This window comes from Neophocaena asiaeorientalis, unplaced genomic scaffold (genome assembly GCF_003031525.2).
Source record: "Neophocaena asiaeorientalis asiaeorientalis breed wild unplaced genomic scaffold, Neophocaena_asiaeorientalis_V1.1 scaffold270, whole genome shotgun sequence".
NCBI classification, from domain to species: domain Eukaryota; kingdom Metazoa; phylum Chordata; class Mammalia; order Artiodactyla; family Phocoenidae; genus Neophocaena; species Neophocaena asiaeorientalis.
In genome coordinates, this window is record NW_020174650.1 from 260291 (window position 1) to 279628 (window position 19338).

General features: G+C 50.1%; 1 protein-coding gene across 1 annotated transcript; it reads left to right on the plus strand.

Moving 5' to 3' along the window:
- The first annotated feature begins 14999 nt into the window (after positions 1-14999).
- Positions 15000-16670, plus strand: ZNF648 (zinc finger protein 648). The gene has a single exon (XM_024758840.1). The coding sequence runs from the start codon at positions 15000-15002 to the stop codon at positions 16668-16670; it is 1671 nt and encodes a 556-aa protein (XP_024614608.1).
- Positions 16671-19338: the final 2668 nt, after the last annotated feature.

A 19338-nucleotide genomic window follows, 5' to 3' on the forward strand; every position in this document is an offset into this window, starting at 1 on the left:
TCCCCCTCAATTTCTGGGCAGATTTAAAGATTAGGAGAAAGGGAAACAAGTTTTTCAGTTGTTAAAATCTGATTCTGGGTTTTAAGGGCCTCCAGGACTATTGTGAAAGTACACGAGGGAGGCCTGGGTTTGAGGGAAGAAGCCATGTATCCAGGGGAAACAAAAGGCAGAGGGGGTTTCTCCCCTCTGCAGAGTTCTCCTGGCCCGGTGGGGTGAGGGCTCCAAACCACCACTCCCAACCTGGCCCTGCAGCGCCCCAGGGACGTATCAAGGCCCCAGAGGGAAGTGGCTGCAGTGCCAGGATGTGCTGCCCTTCCAGCCTACAAAGAACTTCCAGGTCCCGAGAATGGCAGAGAAGCATCCCTGAGCCTGCAGACCTATGAGCCCCCTGCTGTAAGAGACCCAGCTGTCTCCATGGTAACCCGTGGAGACAGATGCCCAAGAACCAGAACCCTTGGTCCTGTGAAGGACTTGAGGACCTTGACATAGTTCCAGAAGTAGAGAGATATACATTCAAACCACAATGAGAAAACAAAGGAACTCAGTATTCCTGCACACCAGGGCCTGTAGCAGATTCTACTGGTAACAGGTACAAGGCAGGTCAAGATGTGGCACTGGAATCAAATGGAGAAGGTGTAACTATTGTAAGGCTGGTTAATAAAATAGTCTGGGTGGTGGGTGGGAGGCCAATAGTCTAGGACATTCTGTAGCTCTGGTGATTGCAGGATTCCAGCCAAATGTTTTTCTCCAGACAGCTCTAGGCCTTGTTTTGTGCCCCCAGAAGGTTGGGGTCATCTGGCTCTGGAGTACCAGCTCTGCACTTGTTCTGGGGCCAAACACAATGGGGGCCCAGTTTGATCATGTTCTGTTTCTGCTCATAATTGTTCAGCAAAAGAATTATGTACCTTCTAAAGACAAAATAGTCATCCTTTAGTGGAGCCCCAGCTCCTTAGCATGTCCCACAGGCCCCGCATCCGCATCTCTACAGCATCAGCGCCTCTCACCTCCTCTAACTCAGCCATCAGAAGGGCTCCCTACGTTCTCTCAATAGCCTCCCACCCTCTCTCAACTAACTCCTGTTCATCCTTTAGGCCTCTGTTTAGTCATTTTCTGAATCCCCCCACCACTACCGTGGCTGAGTTAAGGCTTTCTCTTGTGTGCTGTCTCTGGGTTTGCCCCATCATGGCTCTTAGCAAACTCCAAATCACCTGCTCACTTCCTCATCTGCTTCACAAGACTGGACTACTTGACGGCAGAAATTTTGTGTGTAGATCACTTCTGTGGCACCAGCACAGCACCCTGTTTTAAGGAGGATGTTCAGCAAGGTTTCTGAGAGGAAATAATACTCAACATGAGATCTAAAGGAGTGGGGTGGGGGCAGAGGTGTGATTTCAAGCATATGCAAAGGCCCTGGGGTTGCAAAGAACTTGGCATGTCTAAGAAACATGCTAAAGACACTGTGGCTGGAGTGCAGGAAGGGAGTGAGCAGGTAGCATGAGACTTGGTCTGAGAGGTTCTAAGCGTGGTGGGATGTCACCAATAGAAACATTATCCTGTATCTTCACTGTCTTCTCTTACCCTTTTTGCTCTCATTGAGCACAGGCTCTCTTCTGGAGCAATTCCATGCAGCCTCTGCTCAAGGGGTGACTTATCTTTCTCTTCTACATCCCTCCTACCATTTGGTGGGGCAGGTGTCTTCTTCATTCCTTCTTGCTGTGTCAGGCCATTCCTTTAAGAACTTCTGGGCTTTGAAGGTCACATCATCAGCCTGCAGCACCCACCACCCCTCCTTGGTACAGTCTCCCACAAACCCCAGATCACTTTTCTTCATCCTTGATGTGGATCTTAGCATGTGGCTCACTGTCACTCTCACCCACACCATCATGTCATCATTCTTGGGACCACACCCCATGTACCTGGCTTCTCAGTTCCATGATCTCCTCTCCTCCAATGGTCTCATCTTCCACCCTATCACAGATACTCTAAATGGCCTAAGTCACATGCCTGACACTGATAAAAACCGCACCCCCTCCATATTCTCAGTTTCGGTGCATATTCCTCTCTGACCAGTGCCTCCCAACTTCCTAGCTCACTGCTCCTGAAATGCTGTCACCAACAATCCTTCATCACAGTGGGACTGCTGGATCCTCTGCCTTTTAACTTGTTCTGTGCCCCTCATGTTCTCTCTCCCTAATTTACTTGGCTTAAATTCCATGGTTTATCACTTTAATCATATCTTCTTTTTTTCCATACTTCTTCATCTTCAACACCCTTCCTTCGCTTTACTGTATTGGTTTGGCAAAACTCTAACCCTGGTTAACTCCACTTCGGAGCCTACTCCATTCTGGTGCCCACACAGCTGACCATGGCTGGAGGAAAGTACACAACCTTCCCGACCGGTTTAACATTAATTTATGACTGCTAACCTCAAGTGGGCCTTCAATGCTGCCTGGTAATCACGGACCCATTCACTCTCCTACTCTCCTAGTTGAATATCTCCTACCTCTCTCTCTTCAGGCCTCCCACACCTCCTCCCCCACCCTCCATCTCAGCCAATGACCTGCTGCCTATCGCAGGGAGAAAAAGCAGCCCTAGAAAGCACACTTCCTCGAGTGTTCCCTCCCCACATCTCCCCACACACCTGCATCTGTGTCCATGTCCTTTAGCTTTTCTCCTGCTCCTGTGGATGATCTGTGTGGAGGCCAACATCTGCTTGTGTCCTGGATCCCATCCTCTCTCACTTTCTCAAGGACATCTCCCCAGCAATTTCTTCTGCTCCTGCCTCATCAATTTCCCTTTCTCTACAGACATACTCTTCCCATGTCCCAGCTCCCTCTTACAGGAAAACTCCTTGAAGGAGCTATCTATACTCCTGACAATTCCTGTCCTCTCCTAAATCTACCCCAATCAGCTCTTGATGCCCATGTGGCTAAGCCAAATGGTCATTTCTTAGTGGTCATTTTAACATGAGCTCTCAGCACCATTTGATATAATAGATCACTTCTTTCTCCTGGCATTTTTTCCCTTGATCTCCAGAATATCACATCCTTCTGATTTCCCTTCAAATCTTTTTGTTCTCTTCTTTTCATCTCTCTTTTTTTTTTTTTTTGCAGTACACGGGCCTCTCACTGTTGTTGCACAGGCTCCAGACGCGCAGGCTCAGGGGCCATGGCTCATGGGCCCAGCCGCTCCGCAGCATGTGGGATCTTCCCGGACCGGGGTACGAACCCGTGTCCCCTGCATTGGCAGGCAGACTCTCAACCACTGCGCCACCAGGGAAGTCCTTCTTTTCATCTCTTTTGCTGAAGATATCTTCGTTTCCCTCTCATCTCCCACACTTATTAACATTGAATCTGTCTAAGGCTCCTCTTCTCTTCCCCTTTGTACACTCCCTTGGTGACTCATTAAAATGACGTGGCTTTAAATGCAATTCATGCATTGATAACTCTTAAATTTTATATTCTACCAAGTCCTCCATCTTGAAATCCAGATGCCTATACCCAATCCACCGCCAATATTCAATTTTCTCTTCAATGTTTCCACTTGGAAACATTGTCCAAGCCTAAACTCCTTGATCTTCTCCCTGAAACTCTATTTCCCACAGTCTTCCTTAACTCAGTTAAGGGCAACTCCATTCTTCCAGTTGCTTGGACCAAAAATCCTAGGGTTGTCCCTGACTCTTCTCTGTCTTTCACTTCCACATCCAGTGTGTAACAAAATCATGTTAGCTCTAACTTCAAAATATACCCAGAAGTTGACCGTTTCTCACCATTTGTGGCCATTCTGGTCCAAACCACCCTCATGTCTCATCCAGATGACTGAAAAGCCTCCTAACTGATCTTCCTGAGTCTACCATTGCTGCTGCCATCAGCTTCCTGCATCTGGGGACCAAGTGAGGAGGAGGTAGAAAGACCTGGCCTCAGGACCTGGAGTTTTTGTTTGTGTGTTTGTTTTTAATTACAAATTCAATTACTTTAATAGATACAGGGTTATCATCATTACCTATTTGTTCTTGAGTAAGCTTTAGTAGTGCGTTTCTTTCAAGGGATTTTTCTGTTCTAACTGGTCAAATCTATTGGGATAATGTTGTCCATAATATCCCCTTTTTATCCTTGTGATATCTGTAGCATCTGTAGAGATGTCATATCTCCCATTCCTGATATTACTAACTGGTGTTTTCTCTCTTTTTTTTTTTACCTGATCAGTCTGACTAGAGGATTATCAATCTCATGGATCTCCTCAAAGAACCAGCTTTAGGTTTCACTGGGTTTTTTCTCCGTATAATATCTCTTTTCCATTTTATTTATTTCTGTTCTGATCTTTATCATTTCCTGTATTCTACCAACTTTGGGTTTACTTTGATCTTCCTTTTTTAGTTTCTTAAGGGGGAAATTGAGGTCATTTCTTGAGACCTTTCTTCTTTTATAACATAGACCTTCAGCGTTACAAGTTTCTCGTGGCTGGAATTTGTGTCTGCTTTGTTCGCTGATAAAACCCTAAAGTCTAAAACAGTAATTGGAACATGGTGGGTACTAAATATTTGTCAAATTAATGAATTGATACCTCCTATCTACCCAAAGCCCTCTGAAGAGTTCCCATTTTACTCCAAATAAAACCGATTCCTACATCATCTATAAGGCCTTACACAGTTGGCCCCTCGCTGCTTCTCTGATCTCCTTTCCTGCTGTCCCTTCCCTTAGCTACGCTGGTTCCTTTGTTGCCCCTCAAACAAGCTGGGCAGAATCTGAACTCATGGCCTTGGCATTTACTGTTCTGCCTGGAATACTCACCTACCCCATTTGTCCTGGTAAAGAATGACTTCAAATCTCTGTGCAGAGAGCGTCTGCCATCTCTCATTCTCTTCCCCCTCTCTGCTTCCACCCCGATGAAGAAACCTGGCTGAAAAGCTGAACCCGGACACTGAGAGTTCTCATTTCCAGAGCAGCCCTGCCTGGAGTCATCACCTCAGCAGCCCCACCACCCTGTCAAAATCACGTGTCTGTTTCTGTGAGGCTGAGGACTGGATTCAGCTAAGGCGCTTTCACCGGGTGAGGCCCAGCCACTAGCAGATTGTGGATACTTTTTTTCTGAATGCAAGATTTTAATTTAAATTTTATTCATTCTATGTATGAGGACATAACTTATCTCATTGTTGTTTTCAAATGTATGGCATAAAACTGCAAAGTATTCCTGTATGTGTTCATAGCCACTCTCAATTTTGTTTGTGTTTTTACATCCGTCCTCCACCCACACCCTCCAACTAGACTTGTCCAAGGATTTCAGTCTTTCCAAAGGACAGACATGCGCACTGCTGGGCTAGGGGGCAGGGCCAGTCCTCAGCTCACCCTGGCCCGGAAAATCCGCACGTACCGAGTAATATCGCATCCCAGGAGCCCTAAACGAAATTTCTTTCAAGAATCTTGGCTTCACACCCTCTGCCAGACCTCTCCGAAGACAGGTCCTCTCCAGCCATGTTCAGTGCAGCAGCTGACAAAGGGAAAGGGAGGTGTGTTTTCCTGGAAACCCCAAACGCCCCTCCTCATCTCCTGTGAATTACCTCTGTGTTCAGGCAGCTGAGCTAGACACCTGCGAGGAAACGCGTGTGAGTTCAGTGGGGGCCTTGGAAAGAAAAGGCCCCTTTTACCCCTGGCCAGCACTGTAGGTGGTATGGCCCAGGAGGGCCCCGTGGCAGCAGCTCGGCTGCTGCAGGCAGAAGTCAGAATCCCGGTGGCAATGTTCAACTGAGCCAGAGGGAGAGCCAGAGAGCTGAGGCCCGCCCCTGTACAGAGAAGGGCAGAGCAAGGCCGAGGAATGTGACGTGAAATTCCTGATGGTAGTGTGGCCCTGTCCCTCCCCGTCTGTGCTTGGTAAACTCAAGTTCATCTTTCAGGGCCCATGTCAAAAATCATCCTTTTGGAAAGACTTCTCCGAAGCCCAGGCAGAGCCGATTTCTCCTCCTTCTTGCTCCCTGGAGCATGCCTCAGAGTGATGCAGGGGCTTGTCAAAATGCAGATTCTAGGGTCTGCTGTTACCCCAAGAATCTCTGGGAGTGTGGTCCTACCATCATCATATTTAAACAGATTCCTGTTTTTTTTTTTTTTTATGCAGGGCAAGAATGATACCAAGTACAGCATCATCTCCCTTAAACCCCATAAGAACTCTGGAAGGTAGACGCTATTATTAACCATAATGTACAGATCAAGAAACTGAGGCACAGAAAGCTTAAGTAACTTGCCCACAGCCATGCAGCAAGTGGTAGAAGCAGGATTAACTAACCCAAGTAGCCTGACTCCAGAGCCTGCATTCTCGGTCCTTACACTGTGCAGGCTTCCCCCTTGCCAGGTGGTGCTATCAGTCAAGCGAAGGTCTTCTGATCTCAGGTGGCCTCAGCCGGCACTGGCTTGAAGCAGGATTTCAGCTCCCAGCCAGAGATTGAGGTCGGGCAGCAGCCGTGAGAGCACTGAATCCTAGATACCAGACCACCAGGGACCAGTGGCCAGTAACAAGGTCCTGGCCTGTCAGCTATGTAGAAATGAATTTCCACATAGAGACGGAACACAGTGAAGTAAGTGAAGTGTTCATTAGGAGGAAAAAGAGTACAGGACGTGTTGATAGACACATGGGCGGGCTCAGAGAGAGAGTTGCGCACTCATGGTAGTTTGAATCACTTTTATGGGGCATTTCTTCTGTGTTTCCTTTGACCAATCATCTTGCTTTGCCTGGTTCTGAGTCCGTATTTGGTCTTTCTCAGGATCCTCCCCTGTGTGCGTGCGCATCTCTTAGCCAAGATGGAGTCTAGCAAAGAGGACTGTGGGTAGTTGACATCACTTACTATGAGGTGGCGCCCCCTCCAGTTTTGACCTCCAAGGAGCCTTTCTGTGCATGTGTAGTCAGGGAGGTCTCCTTGACTTCGAGAATGAGGAATATGTGGTCTTTTATCTCTTATCTGGGCAGGGCCTAGCCTCCTTCATCATCCTGCTTTTATGGAGTTTCTGCTATTATGGAGTTTCTGTCCACAGGGTAGAAACTGTTCAGCCTGGGGTCCGTCTATCTCCTGCCTCATTTCTACCTGGTGCCATCCTGCAGAAAGTTCTAGGAAGTACTGACATTTGGAATCACTGCCATGTTCTGTCATCCTGTCTAGAGCACGAACCTCCCAGCCATGGCATTGACTGCCATGTGTGTCGAGTGCAACACACAATGAAAAGCCCTGACATCACTGCTCTGAGAACATCATTGGCCTTGAAAAAGTCTGCTTGGCTGGCCTCTGAGTGGGAATGCTTTGGGTAGGGAGACCAGAGTAGGAACCAGAAAGATGGTGCCCTTCAGGTGGCAGAGTAATTAAGGACAAGCATTCTGGAAGGACATGGATGGGGTAAAGACATCAGCAAGCTCCCACCAGCTCTAGGATAAAAATAATAATTTATTGAAAAACCACTACATGGCTGACACTGGGCTAAAACTTTACAAATATTGTTTCAGGGTATTTTCACAACAACCCTGTAATGAAGGTTGTAATGAATTCTTATTCCCATTCTACAGACAGAGAGCCTAAGGCTCAGAGAAGTTAAGGAAACTGGTCAAGGTCGTCAAACAAATACACCTGGGATTCAAAGCCAGGTCTGTCTAACCCAAGATCATGTACCAAGTTCCTGTTCCACCCACAATTCTGCTCGCCCACACGCATTTTCTTACTCAACAAATTTTGATGCCTGAGAGAAAAACAACAAATATTTTAAGTCTCTCCCACATATGGGCCACTTAAGTGGCTCCACTAATCTTCCTCAAGGATGACACAGGCCTGGGGCAAGAAAGCAGACTGGATGACTGGTTTCTCAGCAATGGTTCCCACTGTTTGAAAGCAGCTCAGCTAGATCACTGTGATGACAGCTGGAGGCAGAGCATGGGGAAAACCTGCAGGGGAGGGGATCCTGGAGCCTCATCAGTGAAACCGGGAAGTTCCTCAGGCCCTCTCAGAATCATAATCAGACCCAATGTCCAGGCTTAGCCACGGTTCGTGAACTCAGCGAGGTGCCCACGCGTCCTCCAGGACGGAGGGCCAGTCTGGCCTGTTCTCCACCCGTGTCACTCAGCCCTGCCGGTCCAGTCGGTGTGGTTCATAGGCACCGCTGGGCTCTGGCACCATGCCTGGCAGGGGCCAGGTTCCCTTCTCTCTCCCCAGTGCCCTGCAAGCCTCTCTCAATCTGTCTTTTCTCCCCTTCCCAGACAGGCAAGGGGACCCCTGTTTTCACCATTGCCAGTCAGAACAGCTCAAGGAAAATGCCAGATTTTGAAGGTAGACTTGCAAATAATAACAAACAAAAACAATGCCTCCCTTGTTTCCATACCGAAGGGATTGGGCCAGATTATATAGATTCCAAGAGCTCTTAAAAGAAGGAAAAAGATGTGGCTTTCCCTTCAACTCTCATGCCCGGTGGTCCCCAGAGTGACTGCTGGGGAGATTAAATAGTGAATGTGCTTGTGCTGTCGAAAGGAAAAAGATCCCTGTCCACTGGGTCTGAGCAGGTTGACCAGGGGCCTGAGCAAGACCCAGGATTCAGTTCTGAGGCCTGCTCAGCCCCCTGCTTGCGGCTCCTTAGGACGAAGTTCCATACACAGAAAAGGTGCATGACACTTCAAAATGGGATGTCAGAGAGGGCTCCGGGGATCTCTCAGGGTCTCGGGATAAGGGGCTCCTGTTACGTCTTGCTGTCGGGAGTACTCCCCTGTGTGCGTGCGCATCTCTTAGCCAAGATGGATTCTAGCAAAGAGGACTATGGGTCGTTGACATCACTTACTATGAGGTGGCGCCCCCTCCATTTTTGACCTCCAAGGAGGCTTTCTGTGCATGTGTAGTCAGGGAGGTCTGACTACACAGGATGTCAGAGAGGGCTCCGGTGATCTCTTAGGGTAGGTGACTCGGGATAATGGGATAAGGAGCAGCCTGGGTACTCCCGACAGGGGCTCCTGTTCCGTCTTGCTGTCGGGAGTACCCAGGCTGCTCCTTATCCCATTTCTCACTCGGTGAGGTCGCCTGGTCCACACCAGCGAGGTGGTCAGGGCAGGGTGTCTTGGAAACCAAGGAGGAGACAAAGTGGGCAAGCGGAAGTTCCATGGTGTGTGGGCTTTTGTTATACAGTTGATGCTTAGGGTTTCTAGAAATAAAGCACGACGAGAGACAAGATGTGTTGGCTGGACAATAATAAGTTGGCATTTATGGGACCCATCGTCTCCTTGGGCAGCTGTGCTGAGGGAAAAGAAGGTCTTCTGGAGGAGGGACTTCAGGGACCACACACACACATACACACACACACACACACACACACACGTCACACAGCCTCGGGTGGAAGGACTGAGGGTTTCCAGGAGGAAGGGAGGGCAGTGCCAGGCCAAACACACAGGCTCTGAGGTGACAGTGTTTGAGCAGTTTGTGCTAAGTGGTTCAAGTGCAGACCCTGATACCTTGGAACCACAGCTCCACTCGGTAGTGACCATGTGCTGTGAGCCTAGAAAAGGCGCTAAGCCGTCTGTGTCTCTGCATCCTCAGTCTGTGGACGGGAGTAAAATTGACAGCAGCCACTGCACTGGAATGCAGTGAGGATTAAGGGAGACACTGCATGTGGTATCAGCGTAGTGCTGGCACAAGGAAGAGCTCAGCGCATGTGCACCGGTGCCGCGAGGCTGGGAGAAGGGAGGGACCCGTACACTTCCACCCCAGCTGCAGCCTTCACCTCCTCTGGCCCCTTTGAGGAATTTAGTCACTTTCTTGCCAAAGGTATCTGAAGGCCATCCTGTGTGACATGGCCACTTGGGAAATTTTGAACAGCAGTGTTGGGGTGTGGGTTGGTGGCAACACCATCTGATACGTTGATATGGGAGATATTTTAAGTACCAACTCTCCCTATCCTATCGCTCCCCCTGCACAAAGGGGATCACAGTCCCTTTGAGAAATGCATAATAGCTAAGGATCCTCTTGCCTAGACAGTGCATATCCACATATCTGTAGCATTCTGCACTTTATTTCAGGGACATCAGGTTTTGAACCCTCTTCCAGACTTGCAGACTCAAAGACCTAGAGGCATCTCTCTGCTGCCTGACTCCTTCCTCTGAAGCCACACCTACAAAACGCCAAGGGGCAGAGAGACCTACTTCTCTCAATCACATTCTGAAGTTTACTGTTCAGAAAAATGTGTCAGGTGTCACGACTGCTGTCAGAGTTGCAGCCCTGACAAGGCAGTGGGGATATGAAAGGAGCCCCATGAGCCATGTCTTCCCTGGAAACAAGAACATCCATAATAACAAGGTGGGCAGCTAACTTTTCTGGGCACTTACTACGCTCCAGACACTGTGCTAAGCTCTTCACATGCATGATCTTATTTAACCTTCCCAAGCCCATGATGGGGATACTGCCATGATTCCCATTTCATAGATAAGAAGCTAAGGCACAGAGAGGTTAAATAACTTGTCCAAGGTCATACAAGTCATGAGTTAAGATTTAAACCCAGTCCCAGAACCCTACTGTCGACCAGTATATTTTTGGCCACCTAGGGACATCACAGGGACCATACTCCCATCCCCTATTTTAATGTCCTGAGCATTTACCCTAATAAAAGCACCTTATACTCGAGTGGATGCCAATTCTAGACATACTGAGGCTTGATCCTGGGCCAATTTTCTCTTCAACATGAAACTGCACGGGAAGCAATGCTGAAAGAAAACAGAAGTAGAGTCACAGGTGCAGAAAACAAACGTATGGTTACCGGGGGTTGAGGGGGGTAGGGATAAAATTGGGAGGTTGGGATTGACATATCACACTACTATAAATAAAATAGCTAACAAATAAGGACCAGGGAACAGCACAGGAAACTCTACTCAATACTCTGTAATGGCCTATATGGGAAAAGAATCTAAAAAAAGAGTGGATATATGTATATGTATATGATTCTATGCAGCAGAAACCAACACAACATTGTAAATCAACTATGCTCCAATAAAAATTCTTTAACAATTTTCTCTTCACACTGAACCTGCATGGGAAGCAAGGCTGAAAGATGGAGAGAGAGGCTTGGTTTGTATATGAGTCAGGAGAGAAAATCATCTCCCTGTACTCCACCCGCAGCTAAATAGTCATGGGCATCCTTGAGCTGATGATGACTGCAAAACAACCTGGGAACACCCCTGCTCAAACCACAGTGCTGCAAAAGGTGGGTACTAGCATGGGGAGGTAGGGGTACAGGCCTAATACCCTGTCCTGCTTCCCAGGAAGGGAAAGCACGCTTCCCCCAGGAAGCTCACAATGTGACCAGAGGCTTACGGACATATTGGGGCAGGACGGAAGGACTGAGTGCCTGGTCTGCTGGAAGAAGGGATGACAGTGAGCAGAAGGGAGAGGGCCACCTGCAGGAGGGCTGAGTAACCTTCCTGAGGGCGGGAGGAAGGGAGGGAGGGAGGCTGGCCTTGGCAGGAGGGGAGGCGGGCGCAGAGGAAGCAGCAAGATCGGTCCCGGCAGTGAGACAGGGCAGCCCCAGTAGACTTCCCAGGCTGCCCTCTGGGAAGCAGGCAGGAAGGTTGAGTGTATTACGCTGGCCCCGCCTCCTGAAGCTCTCTCCACAGCTGTTGGACTGGACACAAAAGCGTGAGGGACAGAGACACCATCTCTGCTGATTTGTACCCAACTCTAGTTCCAGTAGCTGAGAAGCTACATATGACAGAGAAGCTGGGGGGGCGGGGCCCGTGGCTGTCTGCATTTCCCAGGTAAGTGACTATTTGTGTCAGAGCCAGAAGTGACGAGCAAGGCCTGAAGGTGGTGGGCAGGGGAGAAGGCAGGAGGTGGCTGCCGTGGGGTGGACGGGGTACCGTCTATGGAAGGAAAAAGGGGCAGGGGCTGGGAGCTGGAACAAGGCCTGTGGCCAGGCTTCTGCAAAGCATCCACGTCCACGGGTGAGGTCGGTGAGCTGGGGCCTCCCCTGGCCGGCAAGCACGGAGGAAGGTCCAGGAAAGGGCTGTGCTCTGCCCGCACCAGGGTGTCAGCGTTCCCCTTCCAGACTGGGAATATTTGTGTCGACCTGGCCAGAAAACCCCAGCCTGAGCCCTTGCCTTCCTCTCGGTCTTCTTGGTGGTCAAGAGAGCACCTTTGGCAGCTACAGGAGGAAGACAGCGGGACATATTCACTGGGAATGTGGCTGCAGACAGAGGGATTTCCCATCTGGAAGGCAATCCCCGTCAGCTGTGAGCTAGCAGAGGGCTGTGTGCCGCCCTGAGGAGGCTCCCCTGTGGCCCGGAGGAAAGGGGTGAGACACGTGTTGTGTAGAAGGCGGGGTGGGGAGTGGGTGAGATGAGTGGTCTGTGAACAGCTCTCTGTGAGCATGCACGGCGTGTTGTCCCAGAGAAAGAGACGCCTTGGAAGCTGCTTCAATCAAATCCAGCGTCCCCTTGCCATCCTGCTGGCAGACCAGTCCCTGAGCAGGTACACTGGCCTCAGTAAGTCACAGTAAGCTGGTTAGCGCTGTGTCCCCTCTACACACACACACACACACACACACACACACACACACACACACACACAGCCACTCTCTAAGAACCACTATGCTGAAAATATGTCAAACTTGGTTTCCTGCCAAGAGGTACGCCAGCTACACTCTGACGTGTTATGGGGATAGAGCAGAAGGGTCAGAGGGAGGGAGTGATCCCTGGGCTTCGGGTGCAAAGGGACATGAGATGCTGAACTCCAGTCGTTACTGCACTGTGTCCTCCATTTATCTATGGCTACTGTATCCACGGAGAGAGTGAGGAGTCCTCCCCACCGCTGCCCCTCCCCTCCCTCCAGCCCACACACAGAGTAACTGGGCTTGTTGTGATCAGGCGGGAGCTGGGGGAAGGGCAGTCTGGTGAGACAGGGGCTAATATAACAGGACATGACCTTACCGTGTAAACCTTGACCACCAAACTGCGAAGATCATCGACCTAGACACCTCCCGGGAGTCCCGCTGCGGTGCAGAGGAGCTAGCAGCACGAGTGACAATGGCCCAGTCCCTGAGTGCCAGCCATGTGTAAAGGAGTGTGCCCGTACTATACAGTAGGGGCAGTATCTCCATCCCGCAGACGAAGAGATGTTTGTCGACACACAGGCATACGATTTTGACTATTTGGTCAACATCTGTCGAATGAATGACTCCGTCTTGCTGAGGGATGATGGCACGCCTCCCGCCCTGAAGCGGCACGTTGGAGCCACACCAAGAGCCTATCCCTCTGAGAGGCGGTGGAAGGTGGGCGGAGGGAAGCAGCGGCTTTTGGAAAGCAAACACTCAGTGACTCATACGCCGAACCACCTCAGGCGAAGGCCTGGCCTCTCTCTCCTGTGCAGGGCAATTTGGGTCAACAGGGTCAGGGAGGAGCCCAGCCGTGAGGCCCCGTAGCCAAGGTGTCTCGGCCCAGAAAACACAAGGGGCTTTGATGCCTCAGAAAGCAGCGGCTCTCCCCACCCCAGGATGCTGCGGCTGCTCTTGGGCAGGGCCCAGCCCCGGGGCAGGGCCTCAGCGTGGAGGCCACAGCGGGGAGCTAGGGCAGCCCCTTGAAGTCAGAAACACCACGGCTGCTGTCTAGGAGCTGTGTGACCCTGGGCAGGTGAGTAATCTCTTGAAACCTCCGTTTTCTGGTCTGTAAAATGGAAAGGATATTATAATAGTAATAGCACTTATCTTAAAGGTTGCCGGGAGGATTAAAGGAAGTCATGCTTGTGAAATGCCCAGCACATTGCCGGGCTCGTAACATTTGTCCAGAAAATGGAACTGCTAGTAATACTGCTCTCTGGGATTCTCAGAAGGTTCCCTCCAGAGCAAAGCAAACTCAGCCCCCGGGTCAGAAATTGCTCCTCTCCCACCTACACCAGCAACTCCTGTAAAACTCACACAAACAATCCTTATTAACCAACCCCAGCAGGCTTTCTTTGTATCTTCAAGCTAAAATAAAATCAATCAGAAAATGCAACTCAAAGCCTCCCTTGTCTCGTGCCTTGCTGTCAAAACCCTAAGTCCATACTTTTCAACTTGGGGTATGTACACCCGTGGGAGCCTATGGGGGTATGCCAGGAATACATGAGGCCATGGGATAAATACAGCACACCTGGGGAAAAGTTAAACGTTTAAACTGAAGGTAACTTAAAACACTATTTTTATTTTAAAACAGACATGACATAGAATCTACATTCTCATGAACAGTTAAGATGAAGCAGTACTTCAGAGATACTTTAAGCTGTTGGTGGGCATCCCTTTCTCCCTGGATGCATGTGTCTACCCCGCTCAGCAGCAGGGGGTTCTTCACTGCAAAGGCCTGAGAAGCTCCCCTTAAGCAGTGAGAGGCAGCTGGGTTTCTTCTTGGGAACACGCTGGTGTCTTCCTGACTCACCCCCATTCTCCCAGGAGCTGGTCCTTATCTTTGGAAGGGGTGGCCCACGCAGTCCAGTGCCTGGGAGGCAGTCCCAGCTGCCACCATCAAGAGACGGCAGGCTTGCACTCCCAGCAGAAATGGCAAGAGCCGGCCTGGTTTTCAGCTTCCAGACCAGGATGGCAGTTTAAGAGGTCCGAGGAGGACCAGACCTTGCTTCCTGCCCTCTCTCTTCCCCAGGCTCACAGAGAACCCACCTGGCTAGCAGTTGGTGTTTGAGCCCCTGGGAAGGGCAGGGCAGGGCACAGCTGGCACTCAACAAATGCCCCACGCTTGCCATCCTGACAACATTGTCTCCTGGGGCTTCGGGCAAGTGGGACCTCCAAAGGATTAAGGGTGACTGTGGAGTTCTCAGCAGGGCCCAGCTCCTCCTTCGCCTGTGAGGGGCAGCAGTGTGGCTGGAACTGCTACCAGCTGGACACAGATCTGTAGTGAGAACTCAGTCCCCGTGGCCGTGAAGGTGATTAAGTCCATTCTTTGTGATTTTCCTTTTTGCAGGTATCTTGAGCCAAGTAAAGGTCTGTGTCGGAGAAGCAGGGATAGAAGGGCCTGCACATATGGCACAGGTGGACCCCCAGGATGGACAGGGTGAGGCATCTCCTCTCTGCAGCTATGACCCCCGGATGCTACGCATGAACTTGGAGAGTGAGGATGAGGACCGTGGACAGGCAGGAGACAAAGGGGGCACTGGTGACACTGGTCAGTGGGCCCATTCGAGGCTCAGCTCCCAAGGGACTCAGGACAAAACTGACTTGCCATGGCAGCATCCGTTCCACAAAAAGGAAGAGAAATTCTCTGACTCCTTTAGTGCAGGAGTTGTGGGGAAGAAACCCATGGCAATGCCTAGGAAGAAGGCCAGCTGGGAAAGAGACGAGTCAAAGGTCACCCTGACTCAGGACTCCCCCAGAGCAAGCACAACTCCCAGTGGCCTCCCCAGCAGCTTCTCACACAAGGGGTTTGGTCAGGTGCAACCTCCTAGGGACCCATTACCTGCTGGCAATGATGGAGACTGGAGGGCAAACCTGGACACTGCTCTAGGTAACCCATCCAACTTCCCTGGTTCTGGAAGATATTACTGTGCACAGAAAGGGGTACACAAGTCCCCAGACAGCTCCTCTCCAGCTTGTGTCCCCAAGGCGGTGGGCAGTTGGGACCCCTCCACGCAGGAGACACATATACCAGCCCAGAGGTCGGCTACCCCAGCCAACCTGGCAGCAGAGGCACCGGCCAAAGTGCGGAAGGGCTTTAAGGACCAGAACCCGGCGGGCGCCGGGGAGGGCAGGCAGAGGGAGGCGTGTCCCCACAAGCGCCGGTGGGGCGGGCAGGCCTTCCAGAAGCCGCCTGGCGCCAAGCCTTACACGTGCGAGCTGTGCGGGAAGGTGTACTCCCACCGGGGCACTCTCCAGCAGCACCAGCGCGTGCACTCGGGCGAACGACCCTACCGGTGCCCCTTCTGCGACAAAGCCTACACGTGGTCCTCGGACCACCGCAAGCACATCCGCACGCACACGGGCGAGAAACCCTACCCTTGCCCGGACTGCGGCAAGGCCTTCGTGCGCTCCTCCGACCTGCGCAAACACCAGCGCAACATGCATAGCAACGACAAGCCCTTCCCGTGTGCCGAGTGCGGCCTGACCTTCAACAAGCCGCTGTCGCTGCTGCGCCACCAGCGCACGCACCTGGGCGAGAAGCCCTTCCGCTGCCCCACCTGTGACCGGGAGTTCGCCGTGGCCAGTCGGATGATGGAGCACCAACGCGTGCACTCGGGCGAGCGGCCCTTCCCCTGCCCCACCTGCGGCAAGTGCTTCACCAAATCCTCCAACCTGATCGAGCACCAGACGCTGCACACGGGCCAGAGGCCCTTCAAGTGCGCCGACTGCGGCGTGGCCTTCGCGCAGCCCTCGCGCCTCGCGCGCCACCAGCTCATCCACACGGGCGAGAGGCCCTTTCCTTGCGCGCAGTGTGGCCAGGCCTTTGCGCGCTCCTCCACCCTGAAGCGGCACCAACAGATCCACTCCGGGAAGAAGGGCTTCCTCTGCGCCGAGTGCGGCAGGGCTTTCCGCATTGCCTCGGAGCTGGCCCAGCACATTCGGGTGCACAACGGGGAGAGGCCCTACCAGTGTGAGGACTGCGGCCAGGCCTTCACCCGCTCCAACCACCTCCAACGACATCGAGCCAAGCACCGCAGCTGCAAGAAGGAGCCCATCCCCTCCTCCTCGGACAAGTGAGGGCTCCATCAGCTGACTCTCAGGGAAGGTGAAGACATGGCCGACCTCGGATGCAGTGACGAAAAAAACTAGCCCATTCTGCCCTCAGAGCCATGTGCAAATACCGAGAAGGTCCGGGCTGGTCCTGTCTAGAGAAAGGTACTTTTCCGTTTTTATGTAAATAAAGGAATCCCCAGATGTGGTCTCTATGGAGGAATCTTCCAAAGCAGCGAATTATACCTGGGGGTAACTCAAACCCATCCAAATGGCTCAGCATTTCACTTTCCTAACGAAATGACTTTACCCTGGGGAATGTCTTTATGAGTCATGGCTTTGAATTAGAGAAGGCCTTTATCTTAAAGAGAGGGGCGTTTATGTCCTATATTTAGGACCCAGTTATCCTAGAAATCCAGAACAGCCTTAGCCTCTGAAAAAGAAGAAGCCCGCTTCTCTTCACAGTGGAGCTTAGTAACTGGAACTAATCTGAGTCTCACCCGCAAAATTCACAGGTGCCTCCTCTCTGGCTACCTCTTCTCCTGTTTCCACCCTGGGAGCTTCAATCACATGCTATATTTACAGAGGAATCTGCCCATTTACAAAGACATATACAAAATTTCTCCCTATGGGCTTGACCATGGTTCAGGAAGCCTTTTAGGTTCATTTAAACTTGCCAGGATCAAGAGCTCCAATGTGAAGTAAATAAAATAAAGGACCCCTTGCCCAAGTGCAATCAGCTTGTTTCACCATCATTAAAAACAGGTTTGAAAACCTACGTGACTCGCAGTTATTCTCGAACAAGGTTAACTGAAATTTGCATTACTAACAGCCATTCTTAGAGATGTACTGCTACATACGTTGATTTTGTATAGTTTAAAAGTCAGTAGTTCTTAGCTCTGGACCTCAACCGGGAGGAATCCGTGACTTCACAGAGTTCCGTTGATGCACAGAGGTAAACGGCACTTCTCATCTTACCAAAGTTAAAGAAGGTACTCCACAAAAAGGTATTGTACTCTCCTTTTGAGGGTATCTTTGCTATATTCCTAAAATCGCCACCCAAACCTGCCAAATCTGAATTTCACTTGAATTTCAGCTGATTTGGACCCAGGGAGTGACTGCTAAATAGTGCTCTTATGCTTGACATATGGAGTCCAGAGAGAACTGCTATACGCGTCATGCCTTGTTTGACAAAGGTAACCTTAGAGCTCTGACAGCATGCCTGCAGGTTTTGTGTGTTGACTCACTTAGATAGATCTACGTGTCCAAACGACAGAGTTAGCCAGTTCTGGGTCTGGCTGGAGAGCCAGTTGTTGGGTTCCTAATCCATCTCCGTATTCACCGGTGACGTGACCTTGAATTCAGCTTCTGCATCTGAATTGGCAAAATAGGAATGATTATAACGGGGTAATAAGGGTGAGCATCAGTCTCCCAGGAAAAGAGCTTTGAATTCAAAAGCATTAGATTGGTAGAAAAGTCATAAGAATCAGCCATAACCTTATGACTATGAAGAGAGCAAAGGATAGTATACTTTTTTCTGGGTAGTCAATGAAATATTTGAAAACTGAAGTTACTCTTCCTTTTCTTTGTGTTCCGTTTTTCTTAAGGTGGTTGTTAGTAGAGCTTTTCCTAATTAAAATTTTTGGTTTGGCCTGTAATTTCTTAAGGTGGTTGTTCCCCAAACCAGTTCATAGAATGGCTGTATAGAAATCACCTGGGATGTTTGTTAACCATACAAACCTGCTGAATCCTAGCCTTGAATATTGATACACGTCTGTAGTGCATCTTGCAATCTAATTTTTAAAAATTTTATTATTATTTATTTTATTTATTTATTTTTGGCTGCGTTGGGTCTTTGTTGCTGCACGCGGGCTTTCTCTAGTTGCTGTGAGCGGGGACTACTCTTCGTCGTGGTGCACGGGCTTCTCATTGCAGTGGCTTCTCTTGTTGTAGAGCACTGGCTCCAGGAGCCCAGGCTTTAGGAGTTGTGGCTCGCAGGCTCTGGAGCACAGGCTCAGTAGTTGTGGTGCATGGGCTTAGTTGCTCCGCGGCATGTGGGATCTTCCCAGACCAGGGCTCGAACCCATGTCCCCTGCATTGGCAGGAGGATTCTTAACCACTGTGCCACCAGGGAAGCTCCCTTGCAATCTAATTTGTAAAGCTTCCCATGTGTTCTGGTGCACAGCTAAGTTGGGATCACTAGTATAATTAATATACTGGTGATGCTTAAATTTTATTATTTAATAAACAAATAATAGAGGAATAAGAAGTGGGCAATATGGATGAGATCACAATAGAACTAGACTTAAAATAGGCACAAACTACTGGAACATCTCCTGAGTTGGATATGGTAGACTCAAACTAGCAAGCAAGTTTTGAAGTGTCCCATAAGTTCATTTCTGCAGATGAGATGCAGCATCTAGGTATGGCTTCCAGGTGGTTATACTTTTGGAGAGAGAGTGAGTTAATAGGCCAACTAGTTTAGCTTGTGCTGGGTACGTTTGGAGCTGTATACTGTGTTTCTGGAATATAAGGGTGTATAATGTACTGAATATTATATAATATGCTGAAGAGAACTTCATTAATCCTTCAGTGCTTATTACATAAAGAAGTCACAGTTTTTTAAAGGAAAATTGTCCCAAACAGTTTTCTTACTACATCAACTGCAAGCGTCATGCTGAGTAGGTATGGCGGG